Source organism: Athene noctua, chromosome 18 (genome assembly GCF_965140245.1).
Source record: "Athene noctua chromosome 18, bAthNoc1.hap1.1, whole genome shotgun sequence".
In the NCBI taxonomy this organism is placed as follows: domain Eukaryota; kingdom Metazoa; phylum Chordata; class Aves; order Strigiformes; family Strigidae; genus Athene; species Athene noctua.
The window spans coordinates 7113412-7131875 of NC_134054.1; the positions used below are offsets into that span (position 1 = coordinate 7113412).

An 18464-nucleotide genomic window follows, 5' to 3' on the forward strand; every position below is an offset into this window, starting at 1 on the left:
GACTGTTCTGTAGGAACAGGCATTCAGAGCTGGACAGTTTGCCCAAAGATGAGCAGAAAGTGGGGAAAAAAAGTGCCAGGATCGGGTCCCAGGAGCATCAAGCTCTCAGGCTGTGTCCCTACAACAGGTGAACTGGGTAACTCGGGTCCTATGACACAAGCAGCCACACACGCTTCGATCTCCTCGCTTTGCTGGGTGCAAACTCCCTCCCACTCTCACTGTGTGTGTTATCCAAGACAATCATTTATTGCCGTTCATACACTGGATGGTGTGGGTCTGGGTTTGTTTTTTTTTAAACAATTTACAATTTTAATACAAATCAAGTATTTTTACATACATCCCAAAAATTTAATATAAAATATACACCATTTAAAAACATCTTGATGTAGGAAATTTCTTTCTGAAGCCGTGCACCCTGACCCTCGGATACCACAATGGCCGAGGGAAGGGTGGCATTGGCGAGACCATCCAAAAGGCTCCATCATACGCCTCGGCTCCCTCCAAGTCTAGCAGGGTAAGGAGGGTGCAGGAAAATAAACATTAGTGGTCACCCAGAGAAGGAAACCGTGGAGGTGCCTGCTCTAGAGGAAGGTGTGGCCAGCAGGAAGCCCTGGTATCTGCTGCCTTTTATCACCTACACCAGTTAGTGGCACAGGGCAAGAGCTAAGGTCTGGCGGGGGGGGAAGGTTGCTCTGCAGGAATAGCAGTGAGCAGCTCGGTGCTGCCTCTGACTCCAGCTCAGAGGAGACCATACCCCACCTTCAGAGAGAAAAGCTGATTTTGCAGGTGCCAGGGTAACAGGTCTGGAGCTGGCATACAGTGAATTAAGTCAGATGAGAAAGATGCAGCTTGTTCTCCCTGAGCCAGGCAGCTCTGCAGGCCCGAGAGGAGTGAGGGCAGAGCTTCGCTTGCTGGCAGAGGTGAGCAGACCCGCTCTGCAAGCAGGAGGGGCCTGGTACCACTGCTTTGCAGGAGAGCAGCCCTGTGTTTCCCCAGTGAGCTGCTGGCTCCCTGTCCCATGCAACCCTGCCAGCAGCAGGGAATCTGAACATCCACTCTCCAGCTGTAGGAACAGGGTCCAGGCCTCTGAACACCCCCAGCTGGCCCCTGTCCCCAGAGCTCAGAGGCTGGCTGTACCCCTGCTTTGCTCTCTACCAGATCCACAGCAGGGATAAGGGTATTGCTTAGAGACACGCAGTGCTGCAATCAAAGGAAGACAAGGTAGAGCAGCAGGGCAGAGCTTGGGGGTTCCCAGCCAGCTCCCTGCCAGCCAGGGAGGGACCAGCAGCCATTTGTTAATCTCAGGTACCAAAGGGGAAGTAACAGCTTAGTGTTAATATTGGGAGAAAAACAGTGCCAGGCTTTACCAGCTTTTAGCCAGTTTTTAGAACTAGGAAGGTAGTAAACATCTCCATGAGCTGCAAATACTTTGGTAGCCAAGCCTGTGTGCTTCTGTGTGGCCCTCAACTGTCAGCCCACAACAGCACCAGTGTTCCTAGTACGGCTGGGGTCTGTTCAGAGCTCAAGAGCATTTGTGCTGCACTGGGGCAAATCATGGTTTGCAGCAGCCCTCAGGGGAAGGTTTCCCCCAGTCAAATGAAGAAGACACCTCCAGAAAAACAGAGAACACGTGAGGGCAGCAGCACAGAGGGGAGAGGCTTCCAAACATGATCACAGAAAGATGTGATGAGAGGGGTTTTCCTGTGCCTTGGAGAGCAAGCACCAGCTGCAGCACGATCTAGGACTGGGAAAGGAGCCGTCCACCAGCTCCGTGTTAGTCACAACTGCAAGATGTCGATATCCTGCTCAGAAAGACATCCCCTTCCCTCCACGGCAGGATAGGCAGGTCTCAGGTCTAGCTATGGCCCTCTCAAGCAGGCATTTTACTGAAGCAGAATGGCAATTCAAATCACAAGAATGAGGACAGTTATAAACCTCTCGGGGGGTTCTTAAAGCAGGTAAAAGCTGGCTCAGTAGGGCTAGAGGAAGCTGAGTCCTTCTGACTCCCTGCAGGCAGGCAGAGCTGCCCTCCTGACTCCCTCTGCACCAGATCACTAGGGTCGAATGCAGGCAGCTTTTCTTAAAGCCCTATTCCTCTCCTCTCCTCGCGAAGAACTCACCAGCCGGCATATAGCTACAGCAATAACGCTAGAGGGCAGGCCTGGCCCAGCCTGGCCATCGCAGGGGCCTCCCAGCAGCCTGTCAGAGACCTTTCCTACTGTCTCCTCGGGAATGTGAGCTCCAGTCCTCACCTGGCACCCAGCACTCCTGCAGCTGCAAAAGAGATGGCTCCTTTGCTCCAGGACACAGGGACGGGGAGGTGGGTGAGGGCACGCACAGGCATGCACACACACATCATCCAGGAGAGCACGCAGAGATGGAAAAACAAAATGGGTTTTGATAGAAATCTCCTGCTTCAGCAGCCCTATGTCTCCCATGCTGGCCTCAGATTCTCCTGCTAGGTCCAGGAAACCCATCTGCTCACACAGAGGGAAGGATTCGCTTCATTTCAGCTTCACCATGACACTAACAAAAACCTCTAGTAATAAATAAATAAAGGAAAAGCAGCCTGAACAGCCACCCAAGCTTGCAGGCTCCCTGGAGAGTACCCTAGCAGGCTGGGTGGGGGCTGCATACCTGCTGGGGGATCCTGATAGCAGTGCCCTGCCCCTGGAAGGTGCTGATGTAGTTTTGTGAGGAGGCTGTCTGGTTTGCATGTGTGGGGGAAAACACCCCGAGCCTTTGGTGCAGCCACTCTCCCAGTGCAGGATGTGGTTGTGTGGCCCTGGCTCCAGGGAACTTGAGCTGGGAGTGTTTAAAATGGTGAATTCATCCCCAGCTTCGTCTCAAACTGCAACTTCTGCCTCTTTTGGTAACGGACCCGGACCCTGGAGAAGGCAGAAGAAAGAAAGAGTCAGCATGTGGAGGAGTAAAAGGCAAGCAAGGCTGCCTCACTGCAATTCCTGAGCTGCACAGCCCCAAGGAGCAGGGAAGCCCCTGGCCTGTGCCCTGTGATGGGAATCATACCCTGGGAGGGGAATCAGACCCAGAGATCAACCCGTGGTCTCAGTCCTACCCCATACAGCCAAGTCCCATCTCCAGGACCACCAGACACAGCAAGAAAGAGGTCCAGAAATCTTTTCCAGGAACAGAGACAGTGGCTCTGTCCCCATCAGGTTCCCTCTATTCCCCTCTGCTTTTCCTCACCAACCCATTTCCTGCATCAGTGCTCATTAGCGTTAACTCCCAGCTCTGGCTGCTCCCTGTGCTAGTAAGAACAGCCACTCACTTTGCCTGCTACTAATTCTTGGCTTCAGCCACTTCCCGTGAAAATGAGTCCCACAGTCCAGGCACTGTGTGAAGACGTATTTCCTCTGCTGTGATTCAATGCCTCTCTGTCCTCATGGGATGAGATGGAGAGAACAGCCCTCTCCGATTCCACACTGGTATTTCAGAGACCTTGGCTGTCTCCCTCCCATTGGTTTGAGATAAGGAAATTTTGGTCTCCCTTCCTGCTCCCAATCACTGCCACTGCCCTTCCCTGACCCTCCTTCCTCCCCTGCGCTTCCTCCCTGAGAGGTGGAGCATGAGCTTGCACACAATAGCCAGGTGACTTACACAATGCAATCATCTTTTCCTTTTTATTCCCCACCCTGTTCCCTGTGCATCATTTTTCTGTAGCTCAAGGCCAGGCTGGAGGCTCCAGCCCTTTCTCCCCATCTTCCCAACTACCCCCATACCTGATTTCATGCAGCTTGACAATCTCATTGATGATAACCACAAGGACCAAGGAAAGAAAACCCAGGAGCCATGAGACCGGGGAGATGGAAACGTGGTTAAAGGTCAAGGAAGAATGGAGGTTTTCCCAAAGTTTCAGGTCCAGCACAGTCTGTGCCACTTGCCCCAGCAATCTAAGACCATAAACAGACACAGCAAATCTCAGCAGAGCTCACAAGCTTCCCAGGATCTGCAGATCAGGGCTCAGGCCCAGATGTAACACTCCTGAGTTCACAACAGAGACCCCTCACCAACTGAGCAGTGGAAAACAACTGCCAGGTACTATCATTTTCTCAGCACCAGCAAGCTAGTGCTGAAGCAGGTCTAGAGCCCTCCTTCCTCCAGCATTCTGGAGTGCCCCATCATGGCCTGGGGATACTCACACAACAGCCACAGTGAGTGTCCACCACCGGTTGGAAAGGGGACTCTTCTTCCACAGCGGCTTGGTGCGGTGGACATGGGTGATGGATATGAACACTGTGGGGAACAGATGGAAGAGGGGGTTATTTAGCACCACACAGAAATACAACACTTTACACCAACAACTACTGCTCCAAGGGATATGGGGTTTATGTCCCTGAAACCAACCTTTCAGGCCAGACCCCACAGCAATTCCAAGTCTCCAGGTACACAGGGTAAGGGGGAATGCAGCAGTAGTACTGCACAGGATTACTCACTCTGGGGATGCCAAGGCTGGTTTGCAGCCTGGCACGCTAAAACAGATCAGGCAAAGGACCAGAACTAGGGAGTTGGGGGGTGGGATCGCGGTGGTCTTGTCTCTGTCTCACTGCAGGCCTGCACCAGTGGAAAACTCCAGCCTAGAGAAAGATATTTATCCAAAGACCCAGAGCTGTCTGCACAGGACAGAGCATTTGCTCAGATTTTGTCTGGGCTCTTCAAAACAGCATTTCCTGCCTGCCAGGCAGAGCACCCATGCCTAGCCTTAGTGGTCTGAAAGACACAGAACAGTAATGCAAACTACCTCTCTCCAAAGTAGGGCTGCCCCTCAAATCAGGAAGAGTTTCTGCTGGCCTAGACACCCTGCACATCTCAACATGCAATGCTCTGCCTGGCACCAAGGCACAGCCCACATGACATGGTGGAAAGGTTGCAGAGACCCTTTAAGGTTGTCAGAGAGCAGCTGGACCTACTCTGCCAGGCAATCATGTGCAGGTGATGAGGGTCAGCCAGGAGCTGGCTCCCTGCCCCTCCAGAGGGTATAAAAGGCTTCCAGCTCCAGGGGAGTCACACCTGCACTAGTGCTCTTTGGGGAAAGGAAATGGGGTGCTTCCTAAAATGGCAGCAGACACATAAGGACTTTTGAGGCAGGGAATATTTTTGGAGACATGCAGGGTGCTACTTGCTGACTTGCAAGAAGGTGAAGAGGGATGCTGCTCTTCTGGTGAGACTGGAACAGAACTGATGCTTCACCAGCCTTGTAGGAAGCAGAATCAGCTCTGAAGGTGTGGTCTTTATTCTGTTATGGCAATGTTTAGTAAGAAAAGGGGCTTTATGCCTGTGCTGAGAGACTACTGTAGTGTCTGCTTCTACCAGGGAGTCTGTGCTCTGGCATAGGGGGTAAAGAAAGAGGCAAAGGATGCAAGTTTTCCGCCAGAGTGTGGAATGGGGGTCTGGGAACAGGAACTTACCTGTGTGTAAAACAATCAGTCCAGCTGTGAGCTTCTGGGCTACGAGAAGAGCATTGGAAAATGTTCCAAACCAGTCAGGAGCACCATCAGTATTGCTAGCAAATGAGATGACACAGGAAAATGTCAACAGTGAGGACTTACTGCCTGACCTCTTCCCACCAGGGCCATATCCTTCTCTGAGAACTAAGTGTGAACTTGGAGCCAGGCCGTCCTAGTACCAGGAGGCAACAGTGAGCAAAGATGCAACTGTCAAGGCTGTGGGGAGAGTACCCAGCCCTCTGTGGAGCCATTAGAGCTGATCATGCAAGAGCCTGAAGCTTGTTAGAGGGGAATCAGTCCCACCTGGGAAGGGCAAGAGCAACAGGCCCTGCAGGGTGAGGGGGTGTGTGCCAGGCTCAGTTCCTCACCTGTGCAGCATGATGGAGGAGCAGGCTGTGAGATTGAGGCTGGTAGTGTTCACCTCTTTGCAGGACTCATGCAGTGTGAACCCGAAGCAGATGAGGCAGGAGCAGATGGTCAGGCTGAATTTCAGCAGGAAGCAGAACAGGAAGTAGTGCTGAGTCTGTGAATAAGGGAGAGGCAGGAGGATGACATGGGCATGTCACTGGCCCAGCTTCCCCTGCATGAACCATCAGGGAATCAGTGGCTGCAAAAGACAAGCTGTAGTACAGATGAGATGCTGCACTGTGTATCTGCCCTGTGGGCATGCTGGCACCAAGGGATTCCCTTCCTGTCCATGCCAGGCTCTGGAGAGCATGGCTCATGCCATGGGCCAATTTATGAAGCAAGCTGGGAAGGCACAGGGCCTCAGCTATGCATCAACACTGGGATAAAGTAGAAAAGAAAAATGTGTGAACGATTTTAATCTGACCAGCCACTTACCTTCTTAGGAATGGAAGTCAAGTTTTTTCCTGTTGCCATGGTCATGATGGAGCTGTGAGGAGGTTTGCCCAGCAGCGAGATGCTGGAGAAAGGTAAGATAGTCTCTCAGTAACAAGATCAGGCACCACAACTATTGCTTTTTCATCTGTGTCTAACATTTGAACTGAAAAAAACCCCTCCTTAGACTGCTTGGAACATTGGCATTTATCTGGCCACTGCCTTAAGCATATGCTGTACAAGGTGTCATTCATGGCAGGTGCAGACAGGGAGAGAGGTGACCTCCAAATATGTGATGGGGAAGTGTATCCACCCATGGTGCCTTGGCCTGACACCCTAAGGCTCTCCATTACACTCCACCCAGTGCAACAGTATCAGGATTAGAAGATGATTTTCAGATGGAGGTTCACGCTACAAGACAATAGCAGCTCTGACAGCAGGCAGGGCTAACACAGCAGTACACAAATGCTCCTATCTGTGTTTCTAAGCAGCCTGTCAAAGGAGGTGCTTGGAATAATCCTTGTCGCTGCCTCAGCATGCTGTGGGTGATGTCAGCTTTCTTTTAACATGGACACCAGAGGCTGAGGGACTGGTCTATGCATCCTGTGGGTGGGATACAGGAGACTCCACCCTGATACTCACCTGAGCAGTGGGTAGCAGAAACAGGAGAGCCACACGATGTCCGTGGTACTGAGGATGGGGGGCAGCTGCACCAGGCAGGAGAGGAACTGGACAGGAACAATCCAGAGTGAAGAGCATGAGCAGTGCTAGGAGACAGTCTTCCTACCCAAGATGCCACTGTCCTACCCCAAAACCCTGGCATGAGCAGGTAACTAGCTGCCACTGCACAGTCCCTCCACATGTTCCAGGCTGCTGGCAGAGGTGCTACAGGGGATGCCTTTCTCCAGGGGGAAAAAGGGTTTAAAGAGAAACCCCTGTAGGAGGGTCAGGGAGAAGGGGAAATGCAGGCTGAAATCACATAGTCTCTAACTTCCCCAAACATGCTGAATAAACCTGACTGAAGGCCACCTCTCGCAAGGCTGCCCCACTGCAGCTACCCATATCCATGCAAGCACTCCTGTCCTCTGAGCTAAATGCTGTCCCCAGCCAGGCCAGGACTCACCTGAATGACAACCAAGGTCAGCTGGCACTGTAGCAGGAAGAGGAAACACTTGCGGATCCCATAGGTTGCATGCCTGGCCTGGAAGGAAGCACAAGCCCTCAGAGCCCTTGCTGTGATGGGAGCAGTTATCAGCCAAGAGTAATTATTGGCAGGCAGGAGCAAAACATGTGGCCTGCTGGGGAAGTGGGAGGGGAGAGGATCTGGACATATTGTCAGCAAAAGGGTAAGGTCTCTGGCCTAAATGTGGAAGTTGTGAAGGAAAGGCAGAATTTAGCCAAGGGGTAAGTTTGTTTAAACCTCCTGGCTTTTCTGGGGTAACACTTCTCCCTAGCACTGTATTGTTCTCTGGCTAGTGATCCCTGCAAGTTTATACTTTATCTAGCTGAACAATATCTGTTCACTATCTGCCACAAGGCACCGTTCCCAAACCATCCCCTCACCTCAGACAGGGCCAGGCAGGAAGAGTATCTCTGTTGTGCTGCGTGAACAAAGGACAGGAGACACAAGCAAAGCTAATGCTGGCAGCTTACTGTGGACAACCCAACAAGAATGCTCACGTGTGCTCCTGGCTTTGTTCTTTGTGAGCTGTAGGCAGAGGGGTGAGTACTGGAGAGGGGATATGCCTGGCTTACCTGCTCTATGAGCCTGATGATGCTGGTGCTCTCTTCTTGGCGGAAGGACATGGAGCAAGGCAGGCTGTTGAGCTGCCCTGAGAGCTGCAGTGGTGTGAGCTCATCAGAGATGTGAGTCATGGTGGTGCTGGTGGCATAGCCAAAAGTCTCCCAGGAGCAGCGAGATGGGTAGAGAGGGTCCAGTGCTATACTGCAAGGATAACACAGGAGCATCAGTGGAAGTCCTCATCCCAGAGGAGAAACTGTTTCACTGCAGTCCAGCCTGTGAAGTCGTGCTGTGCTGAGCCATGCCACCTCTATCTACCTCACTGGTAGAGAAGTCCCGAGCTGTAACATGAATCTAGAATCAGTTGCCCTAGACTTTCAGTTATTCCCAGAGAAACAATGAACAGATTTGGGTTTGTGGCTCAAGGTCAATGAGTTGGCTGAGGGGCATCTTCACTCTTTCACCCAGTCAGAAGCATTGTAATGCTGGTGTGCAGTAGTTCAGCATGCAAGAGAGAAATATCTCTGTGTGTCAAGGGATGTAGGTAAGTCATCCCATCCAATAACACTCAGATCTCCCTTAGGGAGACAAATACAGCTAATAACAGACAGAGCAATTGTGAGCACAGTCCACAGGTCTGGTGTGACCCATGGCTGGGCACTTGCTGTGCTCAAGGCAAAGGCAGCTGGAGGAGTCTGGATCCTGCCCCACCTGATATCACTTTGCAGGAAGAGGCAGCTGTTCCGCAGGTTGGCAGAGCTTCCCAGACAGCAAGTCACCTCCCCATACTCCTGCATGATTTTGATCATCTCACACATGGCTGCGGAGGGACAGAAGGAGAAACACAGTGCGTTATCTCATTATGCACACAAAGATGCAGTGCTTCACCCACCCTTTCTAGTCTGGATAACAAGCTGTCAGATTTTTTAAAATTATCCCAGCTGATATTCATCAGTCATGTATAGTGAGTCCAAAGTCAAAGTACACAATTAGGTAGCTAATTAATTGTAGTCTAAGTGCCCTGTATACCTGCCTCCCACAGGAACTGAGCTGTAATTCACAGAACTGTGACCCAGAGATTTGCATCTCTAGCACATCTCTTTCAGACCAGGGCTGTAGTTATAGCCTAGGTATAGGCTTCAGCATCAAATGGTCTTGCTAGAAAACAGCAGAAACTAAGTAAACCTAAATAAAAACCTAAAATACACAATTTTAAATTCTGCTCAGCAGCACATCACTACTGTTCCAAGTCTAAAGGAAAGAGGGAATCTAACAAAGCACTCCGAAAGCAGTGCCACACTTAGCTGTACTCAGAGGCAGCCCCTGTTCCTGCACTCCCACCACTACTTCTAGCCTTCATCAGTCTTTTTATCAACACCCTCCTGGGGCCTCTAAATCAAAGCCGCTGTTTGATCCGATTTTTCTTCTGTAGCTCTGTGTGCAGTGTGCTGTGTGTATATGAATTTTCTAGAATGCTCCAGGCAAAAAAAAACCCAAACCCACCCTCTGCAGATTCCGTGTAAACAACTTCACTGGTGCACCCAGATCTGCAGCATAGCGAGGGGTTAGATGAAGAGGGGAACTGCCACTTCTGTCAGAGAGGGGAAATCTACTGGGCACTGGCTGCTTAGGCTGACCAGGCTGTGACTGGTTCTCACTGGCACTCTGTAAACTGTGGCCAGAGGCTCCTAAAAGGCCAAATCATAATGATGCTTAGCACTTTCACTGTAGACTGGACAGGTATCAGCCAGCTAAGCACTCAAGGCCCTTTCTTAACTAAAATAGTACACCTTGAAAGATAAAGAAATTTTGTCCTTTCTGGTCTCTGCAATCAAAAACTCTGCAAAGCAGCAGAAGGTGTTAACAGCAACTGCTGAAGGAAAATTATTCTGGGAAGTGATTTCCAAGTTATATAAGGCAGAGAGGGTTGTGAGCAGAGATCAAAGTCTCCCAGCACACTGATAATGCTTATTTAATGAAAGGCAGTAGCATTTTGGATGTTTGCTCTTGCGTCTCTTATGAATGCAAATTGAAAGGAATGGTTCTTAGCCCAATTCTGTAGCTAGGGAACAGCTGCGTTAAAATGAATTTAACACCTGGATTCCCACAGGTAGCAATAGAGGGTTATTAATATCAAAATGCCCTTCTAGATTTCTGGACTGTATCCCCTTCCCTTCACCCATGTCCACACCCGGACAAGCCAGAGCAAATGCACGGGGAAGGTACTGATGGGCAGGACAACCCAGGTTCTGTGCCACTTACTCTCTGGGGTGCAGTCTGTGAAGAGGGGCACCAGTAAAGGCACATTGTCTATGTTCTGCAGGTGAGGTCTCACCTGATGGATCCCCCGTGGGAGTTTGGCCTGAAAAAGAGAAAAAGACTAAGCAGGGGAGCATGTGTGTGGGAGAGGCATTTCAGACAGAACTGAAGTGAGAATTATGATTCCCAGAATTATGCAACTTCAAGATCAGACACAAACTGATGTCCCTGCAAACAGAATCTGGCTTTCCAAAGTCACTGTAAAAAGTCTCCTGCTAAAGTTCTACACTGACAGGCCAAGCTGTCTGTGCTAGCCCTCAGGGTTTGTAAGATCAGCACGACAAACCTGTGCTCAAGGATTTCTAAGGACTTTTTACCTGTGTGGAGAATCTAGTCAGAGACTATGTGCTGTTTCCCAGCAACCAGATCTATTTCAATTGTAGCCACATCAACACACAGCAAGGCAAGGGTTCTTGCTTTCCAGGCCTAATAGAATTTATCTTTTTTTAAAAAAAAAATCTGCATCTCTCTTTGATATGTCTCTAACCTCTGCTGAGCAGGTCTGAGTTCTTTATGAGGCAGGAAGAGCTTGTCCTGCACTCTGACTACTGGGCAGCACCAGCCATGGCTCACAGCTGGAGGACAGACAAAGTTTCTTCTGCCTGCATGGAATGTGGGGATGTTCCTACTCCCCACAGCATGTGGGAACAGGACCCAGATGGACTGAGGTGTGGCTCTCAAGGCTACCCCATATGTGGTCATCTCCATTCTGAAAATCCAAAGAAAAGACCTATTCAACGAAAGTGATTAACTGAGAGAATCCCAGACTTTCCAGGTTCTAGGTACCAAGCTGGAAGAGGATGGGGGAAATAAGGAGTCCCAGTGCAAACCAGTCAATCATTCTGCTTGGAGGAGGAATTCCTTCTGGGACTAATGAGGTGATACTGCTGACCATGACAACAGCACAAGGTGTGTAGGAAAAGGGGGCCTCACCCTGTTACAGTCCTCCAGGAAGCTGGGGATATCACTGTCTGTTGGCTGAAAGCTGATGAGATCAGAATGCCCCTCCTCTTCCATCAGCAGAAGCCCCTCCACATCATCTCGAGAAACTGGAGCAGAGAAGCAACATAAACAATAAGCACAAACCTGCCTCTGCCACCCCTGTGCCACCCACATGATACATTCACGTGGCGCTGCAGAAGCCAGGAAATGTGAGGCCTGATTTTCTAGGTTAGCAACACTTAGATCCCACTCAGTCATCTAAAATGCAGTATTTTCAGATGACTAATCTGCTCAGAGGTAGATATGTGAGCCTAGTCTCTGCTCTTTTGAGGCATGAGAGTTTATCTGTTCTGCTCTCTTTCTTCTTTTAGGGGAAGAAGAGAGCAAAGAAATCCCACCTGAAGTAAGAAAAAAGAGTAATGCACAGGCAAGAGACCCTCAGTGGCTTGACCAAGGACCCAGCAAGAACCAAAAGCACTGATAAGCAGTTGTAAAATCATGGCAGCTGGTCCACAGAAGGATGTTTGTTTCCAACAACTGGGGTACTGACTGGGTAGAAAGGCTGTAAATGTAAGGTGCTCTCACTCACACACACACACCTCAGGCCCATCCAGTTTTGTGCTCAAAGCTCTGAAGGATCAGGTATCTGGTGAGGACACCGGAACCTATGATTGGGTTTAAAAGAACCATCCAGGAAACACGTGGCATTCAAAGTGGCTTAGGTGCAGTTCTCTCACCCTGATGAAGGTCGTCGTGCAGAGAGCCAGCATGGCTGGGGCTAGAGGGAGGGATCTCTGAGCCAGGCACATCACCATTAGGCGTTAAAGATATATGGCAATTCCAGCCGGTCTCAAGACCCATCTTCTCAGCAAACACCTGTAGGTGAGCAGACGAAAGATTTTAGTGTAGCTGTCCAGGCCAGACCATTGTAGATTAATGCCATACTGGGGCATAGATACCTTCTGGCCCCATTAGCTAGCAGAATCAGATTAACCTTAGATTGCATTGGAGCTAAACTCTCCAGTCAGACAACGAGGGGGCATGCAAGTTCAGGGGGTTCAGCAGAGACAGCTTACCTTGCTTTTGAGCTCATCTTCCAGGGAGAAGTAGACAAAACGAATGCAGGCATTGACCAATCCATCAATGAGGCGGACAATATCAAGGCGGGCCTGATACTGAGATGAGACCATTCCCATGAAGATCTGTCCACTCAGAGCCTGGATACAGTCTTCCTTCTCCATCACTTCCCCAATCCCTTCTTCAGGCATGCAAACAATACGCAATCGCATTGAGACACAAAGGGCCACATGTGCATCAAAAGACAAAATACACATGGTGGGAGGGGAGAGGCCACCACGATAACACCCAAGGACACAGCACCCAGATACACAGAAACATGCAGATACAGACACACACATATATAGGAGGAAAGATGAAGAGACATCCATTTGTCCCAGCATACCCAATCACAGAAGCGGTTTCAGGACATCCCCACATATGCGACCAAGAATACAAGCGTGAAACAGTGAGCATGGAAAGGAAAAAGATAAAATGGAAAACGGGGATCAGTCGCAAAGAACTGGGGCAGAAAGGTACAGGATGCATGCTGCACAATTTTCACATGTGCATTTTCAATGCATCATACTGCGCTTAAACAACATGGTGAGTCTAGCTGAGGCAGAGTGGCATCAGAGTACAAGGGGCTGATGCAAAGGAACTGGGTCATGTTCCCTCCAGTGACATTGCAGACCCTCCCAAAGACCCTGCAAAGGTTCTCTGACAGGGCTCCTTCACCATCACCAGATCAGCCTGTGGTGAATGGGAGCTGGATGCAGCATGAGGAACAAAATAATAAAACACTTAACACAGATGCAAAGCTTGCCATAGGTGGGACTAAAAAGTGTTTTGAAAACTCAGTCACAACTGCTTCCCAGCTGTTGGAAACCCCATTATTCACATTTTACAGAACGGGAGACCAAGGCAGAAAGAGATTAAGACTGCTTTTCCAAAACAGCCTACTGGAGTTATGTAACGGTATGTGCTTATTTCTCAGTTTCCATTGCTGTTCTGGAGATGTACAATTTATCCAGTGGGAATCAGTTCCTCCAGCACAGCAACAAATTCCATTAAGGGAGAATAGTCACATATCACCATACATTTAATTCCTTTGAAAAACCCAACATATGTGATTTCCATAAAGTTAAAAAAATGGCAAACCAAGTATCAAAATACCCAGAAGTCTTGACTCTCAGTTCCCTGCTTTAAGAAACAGACTTCCCACTAGTAGAAGAATTTCTCTGTAAGCTTCAGTAACTTAACTAGAAACATACCTACCAGCTGCTACATCACTACTTCCTCTGGAAATGCATCTACTTCAGAAACCCTTAGTTCTCAATTTCCATCTGCTACTCTGAACAACAATGTTCTTGCAGCTCTAGACTGATCAGAAAGCAAGCACCTGGTCCAGCAGCAGACCTTGTTATTGACAGCACGGAAGACACATACCATCTGAGCTCCAGCTATTCCTCCGACTGCTCTGTTTGATGGGCGTTGTCCCAGGCAGATCACAGCACGTGAAGATCGCGCTCTGCCCGGGGACCTGCACCAGTTCTATGCACTTGCCATTGAGCTGGGAGGACAAGGCACAATGCATTGGCTTGTATGCAAAGGCAGAACAGTATCCTGAGAGACAGGCTCGCTGGTAGAAATCTAAGACCTTCTTCCTATGTGGAAGAGACAAAAAAAGACAAAGTTAGCAGAAACGTGCTGCATTTCTGATAACATATGCTGTAGTTCAATGTAGAAATCACCAGTTGGGTATTTGGAAAAATTTATTCCATGAAGAGTGGTCAGAGATGCTGAAAAAGCCCTTCCTTACTGTTTCTGCATTCTCTAAGCTGCAGGCACTACAGGGCAACAAAACCACATATTCCAACACGGGCAGTGGTGAATGTTTCTTTTTGTTCATCAGTTAGATTGATGAGTATGAACACAGTACTCTTTGAATACACTTATTAACATAATATGCTCTATATGGCTGCCAGATGACTCCAAGAAGTTCGCTGCATGACAGCAGAAGCTTAATTGATCAGAGAGAATTTATCTTTAGGGAGATAAACACCAAGGAAGGAACTGACAACTCTGACAATAGTATCTATGGCAGAGATAGTTACAATAATGGACTTGTCTCCTATCCCCTTTCAGAGTTTGGGTCCCAGGAGCTGTATGTGAAGTCTCCATCTAGTCAATATTCAGTCACTGGAATAGTGTAAAGTTTCTTGTCTATGTTGAGCTCACAAACGTAACAAATTAGACTATACATAGGATTTTTTATTAGCTTCTAAGATGATAAATATTCCAAAAAGGACCGGTGGGAGTTTTCTTACACCTGATGATAAGCAGACCTAGAAGAACGATGTGCTGCTAATCAATGAAACTAAACATTACTGGTCTGCTCTGCTAGCAGGAACAGAAATTTTGCCTATAGATGAAAATGCAAGACACTGTCAGATATTGCAGCAGGATTAAAAGGATGTGATAGATTGTGGTAGACTGGTTTGAAGCTGTCAACAGGCTCTGCCACCAGCATGTGACCTGATTATAATTCCTGGCCCTACTACATAGTACAATCAGAGTCCACTTAAAAGGGTTCACAGATACAGGAAGAGGTGGCTTAGTCTTACAGTCCACATTGCTATAATTATAACAATTGTAAACAGAGACAGCTCATGTTCATAACCTACTTGAAGCTTCTATTAAATAGCTTAACAAGCATCAGTAAAGGGAATTTTAACAAAATGACCAGGTTCCCTCTGCAATTTATCTGGAGCTCCTGAATGCACCAAATGACAAAGCTGCCCACCTGTCAGAGCCAGAGAGGGGGTAGATATCGGTACCGTCCCAAAAGTCTGTGCAGGCCTCAAGGATGATGTCAGCTGTCCCATGAGAAAACATCTGCTCAGTGCCTGAAGTGTAGGAGAAAAGTGAGTCAGCATCATAGAGGTTCCCAGGAAAGCGGTATCGTATCAAGTGCTCCCTTATTTGCTAAAAGTGAGCGTTCCCTCAAACTGCCTTGATGAACTCTGGATATCCCCCTTCCTCTGTTGAAAGTCTTCAGTCTCCATTGAGAAATTAATAGACTGCATGGTATGTATTCAGCTATTTGTCTGTGAGTACAAACAAAGCTGTGATAAAATGGGAGCCACATAGTCAGTTCCTATTCTCCCCTTACACTGTCTAACAATCCTGCTTCTACAGAAGGTGGGATAATACCTTGCTCCCGTATCCAACAGAGCAGAAGAAAAGATATTCCTGTGTGCCTCCTCATGAGAGTACAAGCACCAGTGATAAGCCTATGGGGATCAAAGTGCATTCAATTTTAGGCCAGGCATGGATCTAAAGGGTAAGAGCTATTCTTGAACACCTTCCATTCAAGTAGCAGAAGACGATTTAACAGTGCAACCCATGAGATAGCAGCCTGTTTCACAAAGCGTCCTGAAAACGTGTTAAATCAGGATGGGTCAAAAGTTCAACATAACAGACTCTAAAAAAGTAACTCATGTTGTGATCGGGGAAGAACTGAAAATCAATGGACACCACAGCTTGTCCTGGTTTTTTTCTTCCACTACTTTACTCTTTAATACAGACTTAAAATCTTTCATTCCCTTTTGGAGACAGAGGTGTTATAAAGCATTTCTCAAAGGTGTGTGGTATCACTTGTCTGATGCAGGACCCAGGCACAGGACACAAGTTAAAGGACGCAGGGCTGCCTCCCCCTCCACACTTCCTGCTCCCTTTCGTTTGCACTGATAGATTAACATTGCACACACGTAGACTTCTCTGTCTAGGTTCCCTCCTCCAGCTGCTCTGTGACTTTGCCCCCAACAGCTTCAAAGCTGATCTAATGAAAAAAACATCACTGCCAAGAAAAATGAGCCCAAAGGCTTCTTGCAGGCATTGTTGCTGACTGCAAATGCTCACACTAGTTGGTGAAATCAAGAGCCAAGAATATCCATTTGCACAAACCAGGCAGGGACCTTCAGGAACACCGGAGGATTTTCCAAAACATAGCGGCTCCCTGCCTTCTGCTATAAATAGTCATCACACGCCAAGTTTATCAGCATAACAAACCTCCGAGACGAATAGAAGCTGTGTGTGAAAGAAGGAGCCTGTCTCATGGACACAAAGGAGTACTTGTGCAGAGCTCTGGTTAATTTTATTGTATAAACACCTAATCCTTCCCACCTTGCTCCTATGGTCAGATAATCCTGGCTAGGAAACAGGGAACAAGAGATGTTTATGGATTCATGCAAAACCTATGGCCTGGACACAGAGCAAGAGCTTGCAGATGACCACAGGCACAGACATACCGATGGCCCTGCCTGACAAAACTGCAATCCATTTCCCATTCTGTGCCATCAGCATCCCACAGGACAATCCTTCTGAGGGGTAAATGACAGTGACAGCACACACTATAAACTGGAAGGAGTTCATTCAGCTGTCATTGCCAGTAAAGTGAGCTCAGCCTCTTTCCTTCCTATATCATGAACTTGAAGGCCAGGATTTCTCTGGCACAAGGGAGAAAGCTAATGAATAGGACAGGGAGTGTGACTAGCCATTCATGACTGCTGGGACTCATTAGGAAGAACCAAGCCACTACAGATGAGCCAGTGAGACAAAGAAAAAGGAATTAAAGAGTGCAGCTATAGCAAAGGAAGACAGAGATGGTATCAAGCCACTTTACTCCACTGAAGATGCCAGTGAGCCCCTCATTTCCATGTGGTTACTATGGATTTGGGATGAACACTGCCAGATGGTGAGACATATATTTCAATGGAATAGCAAGGGAACGTACAGATAAGCTACCTCCTGTTTCTGCTACAGCTGTAGAATTTATTATGTATCTCCCTTTGACTTCAGCACACCATGGGAGTGGGTGGATTCAAAGATTTATTCACAAATAATCGAGAGGTTAGTTATGATCATCTGGTCTGACTCTTCTGCATAAACAGAGCCAATTTATATCAGTTAACCCAATATTGTCTGCATAATCCATTATTTCTGATTGTACACATTTTAGAAAGTTTCAAGGGACAAGACTATCACGTGAGAGGTGTTCCAATAGTTAACTAACCCCACTGGCAAAATTCCTCTTAGAATTTGCTCTAGACAGCATAATCCAGGTCACACATGTATTCGGCTGAGCTCCAGCCTCTAAATTAAACCGTTTAAAAATGAGGATAAGGAGTTGAAATGAGGCAACATTAAAGGTTATTCCCTACTCTAGGAATCTCAGCATCAGAAACATTCTTGCTCACAAAGGCAAGATAGAAACAATCAGGGCAAATGAAAAAGCTCCTCCCCAGATTAAGATATGAATTTAAGAACTGGGTAATAAAAGTTCACCTGGTAAAACTCTGGCCAGCATAAGAATCATATTTCAGATTCAATATTGAACATATGTCAACTCCAGATAACCAAGTTCAGTCAATTTAAGGTATTATGAAGAGCCTAAGAGCTCTAACATACAAGCTGTTAAATCTTGCTGAGGTGCTTTAAGACCTCATGGTGCCCAGCTGTATGTCTTTTCCATCCCAGCCCATTCCTATTAGAATAGGAAGGAGTAGGAGTGGAGAAGTCAGCATGGCTTCAGGTGTTGTGTTCATGGTCACCATGAGTGTGCACTGGATTTCTGTGATTTCTTCTTAGTACGCAATACAGAAATAGAGTATGCGATATAATACACTAGACAATTCACAAATATAATGATTTATGATTTGGGTTGCCAGAGGGATAAGCATCACTAACTAAAACCTTGAGTAATATTCAACCCTGTGCAGTATCAGTTTCACTACCATAATGAAGTCTATTCAAAACCCAACAAAATCCCCACCTTGCTCTGCCCTGCCATTTGGTCCCAGAAAACAGGTTTACTATGTGTTATCTAAGATAATTTTTTTAAATTATTTATGATCCTGGAGTAAGGAAGAGCTGGGAAGAACTACCTCCACCCCACCCCTCTCAGTATGCCATAGCACTGATCACTAAGGTTTGTTGAGTATATCTGTACTGGCCATGGGCAGAGCAAGGCTATCACCCCACAGGGACTCCAGACTATTCCAGTCTGGAAAGATCCTCCCATACCAAGAGGATGCCCA

At 47.9% G+C, this 18464-nt stretch overlaps 1 protein-coding gene across 4 annotated transcripts in view; it reads right to left on the reverse strand.

The window, feature by feature from the left end:
* Positions 1-324: 324 nt before the first annotated feature.
* TMEM94 (transmembrane protein 94) overlaps positions 325-18464 on the reverse strand; it is a 38753-nt gene continuing 20613 nt past the window's right edge. For 3 of the 4 annotated variants that reach the window (XM_074921987.1, XM_074921988.1, XM_074921985.1), the window contains 16 exons: positions 15170-15272; positions 13813-14030; positions 12384-12565; positions 12045-12183; positions 11299-11414; positions 10309-10408; positions 8758-8866; positions 8061-8250; positions 7429-7506; positions 6948-7033; positions 6309-6390; positions 5834-5988; positions 5427-5521; positions 4161-4254; positions 3741-3911; positions 325-2888 (listed from right to left, as the gene is read on the reverse strand). In XM_074921987.1, the coding sequence (XP_074778088.1) occupies positions 2816-2888; positions 3741-3911; positions 4161-4254; positions 5427-5521; positions 5834-5988; positions 6309-6390; positions 6948-7033; positions 7429-7506; positions 8061-8250; positions 8758-8866; positions 10309-10408; positions 11299-11414; positions 12045-12183; positions 12384-12565; positions 13813-14030; positions 15170-15272 (1991 nt within the window). In that variant the 3' untranslated portion in view covers positions 325-2815. The remainder of the gene's footprint in view (positions 2889-3740; positions 3912-4160; positions 4255-5426; positions 5522-5833; positions 5989-6308; positions 6391-6947; positions 7034-7428; positions 7507-8060; positions 8251-8757; positions 8867-10308; positions 10409-11298; positions 11415-12044; positions 12184-12383; positions 12566-13812; positions 14031-15169; positions 15273-18464) is intronic. The other variant, XM_074921986.1, reaches the window with a different exon arrangement.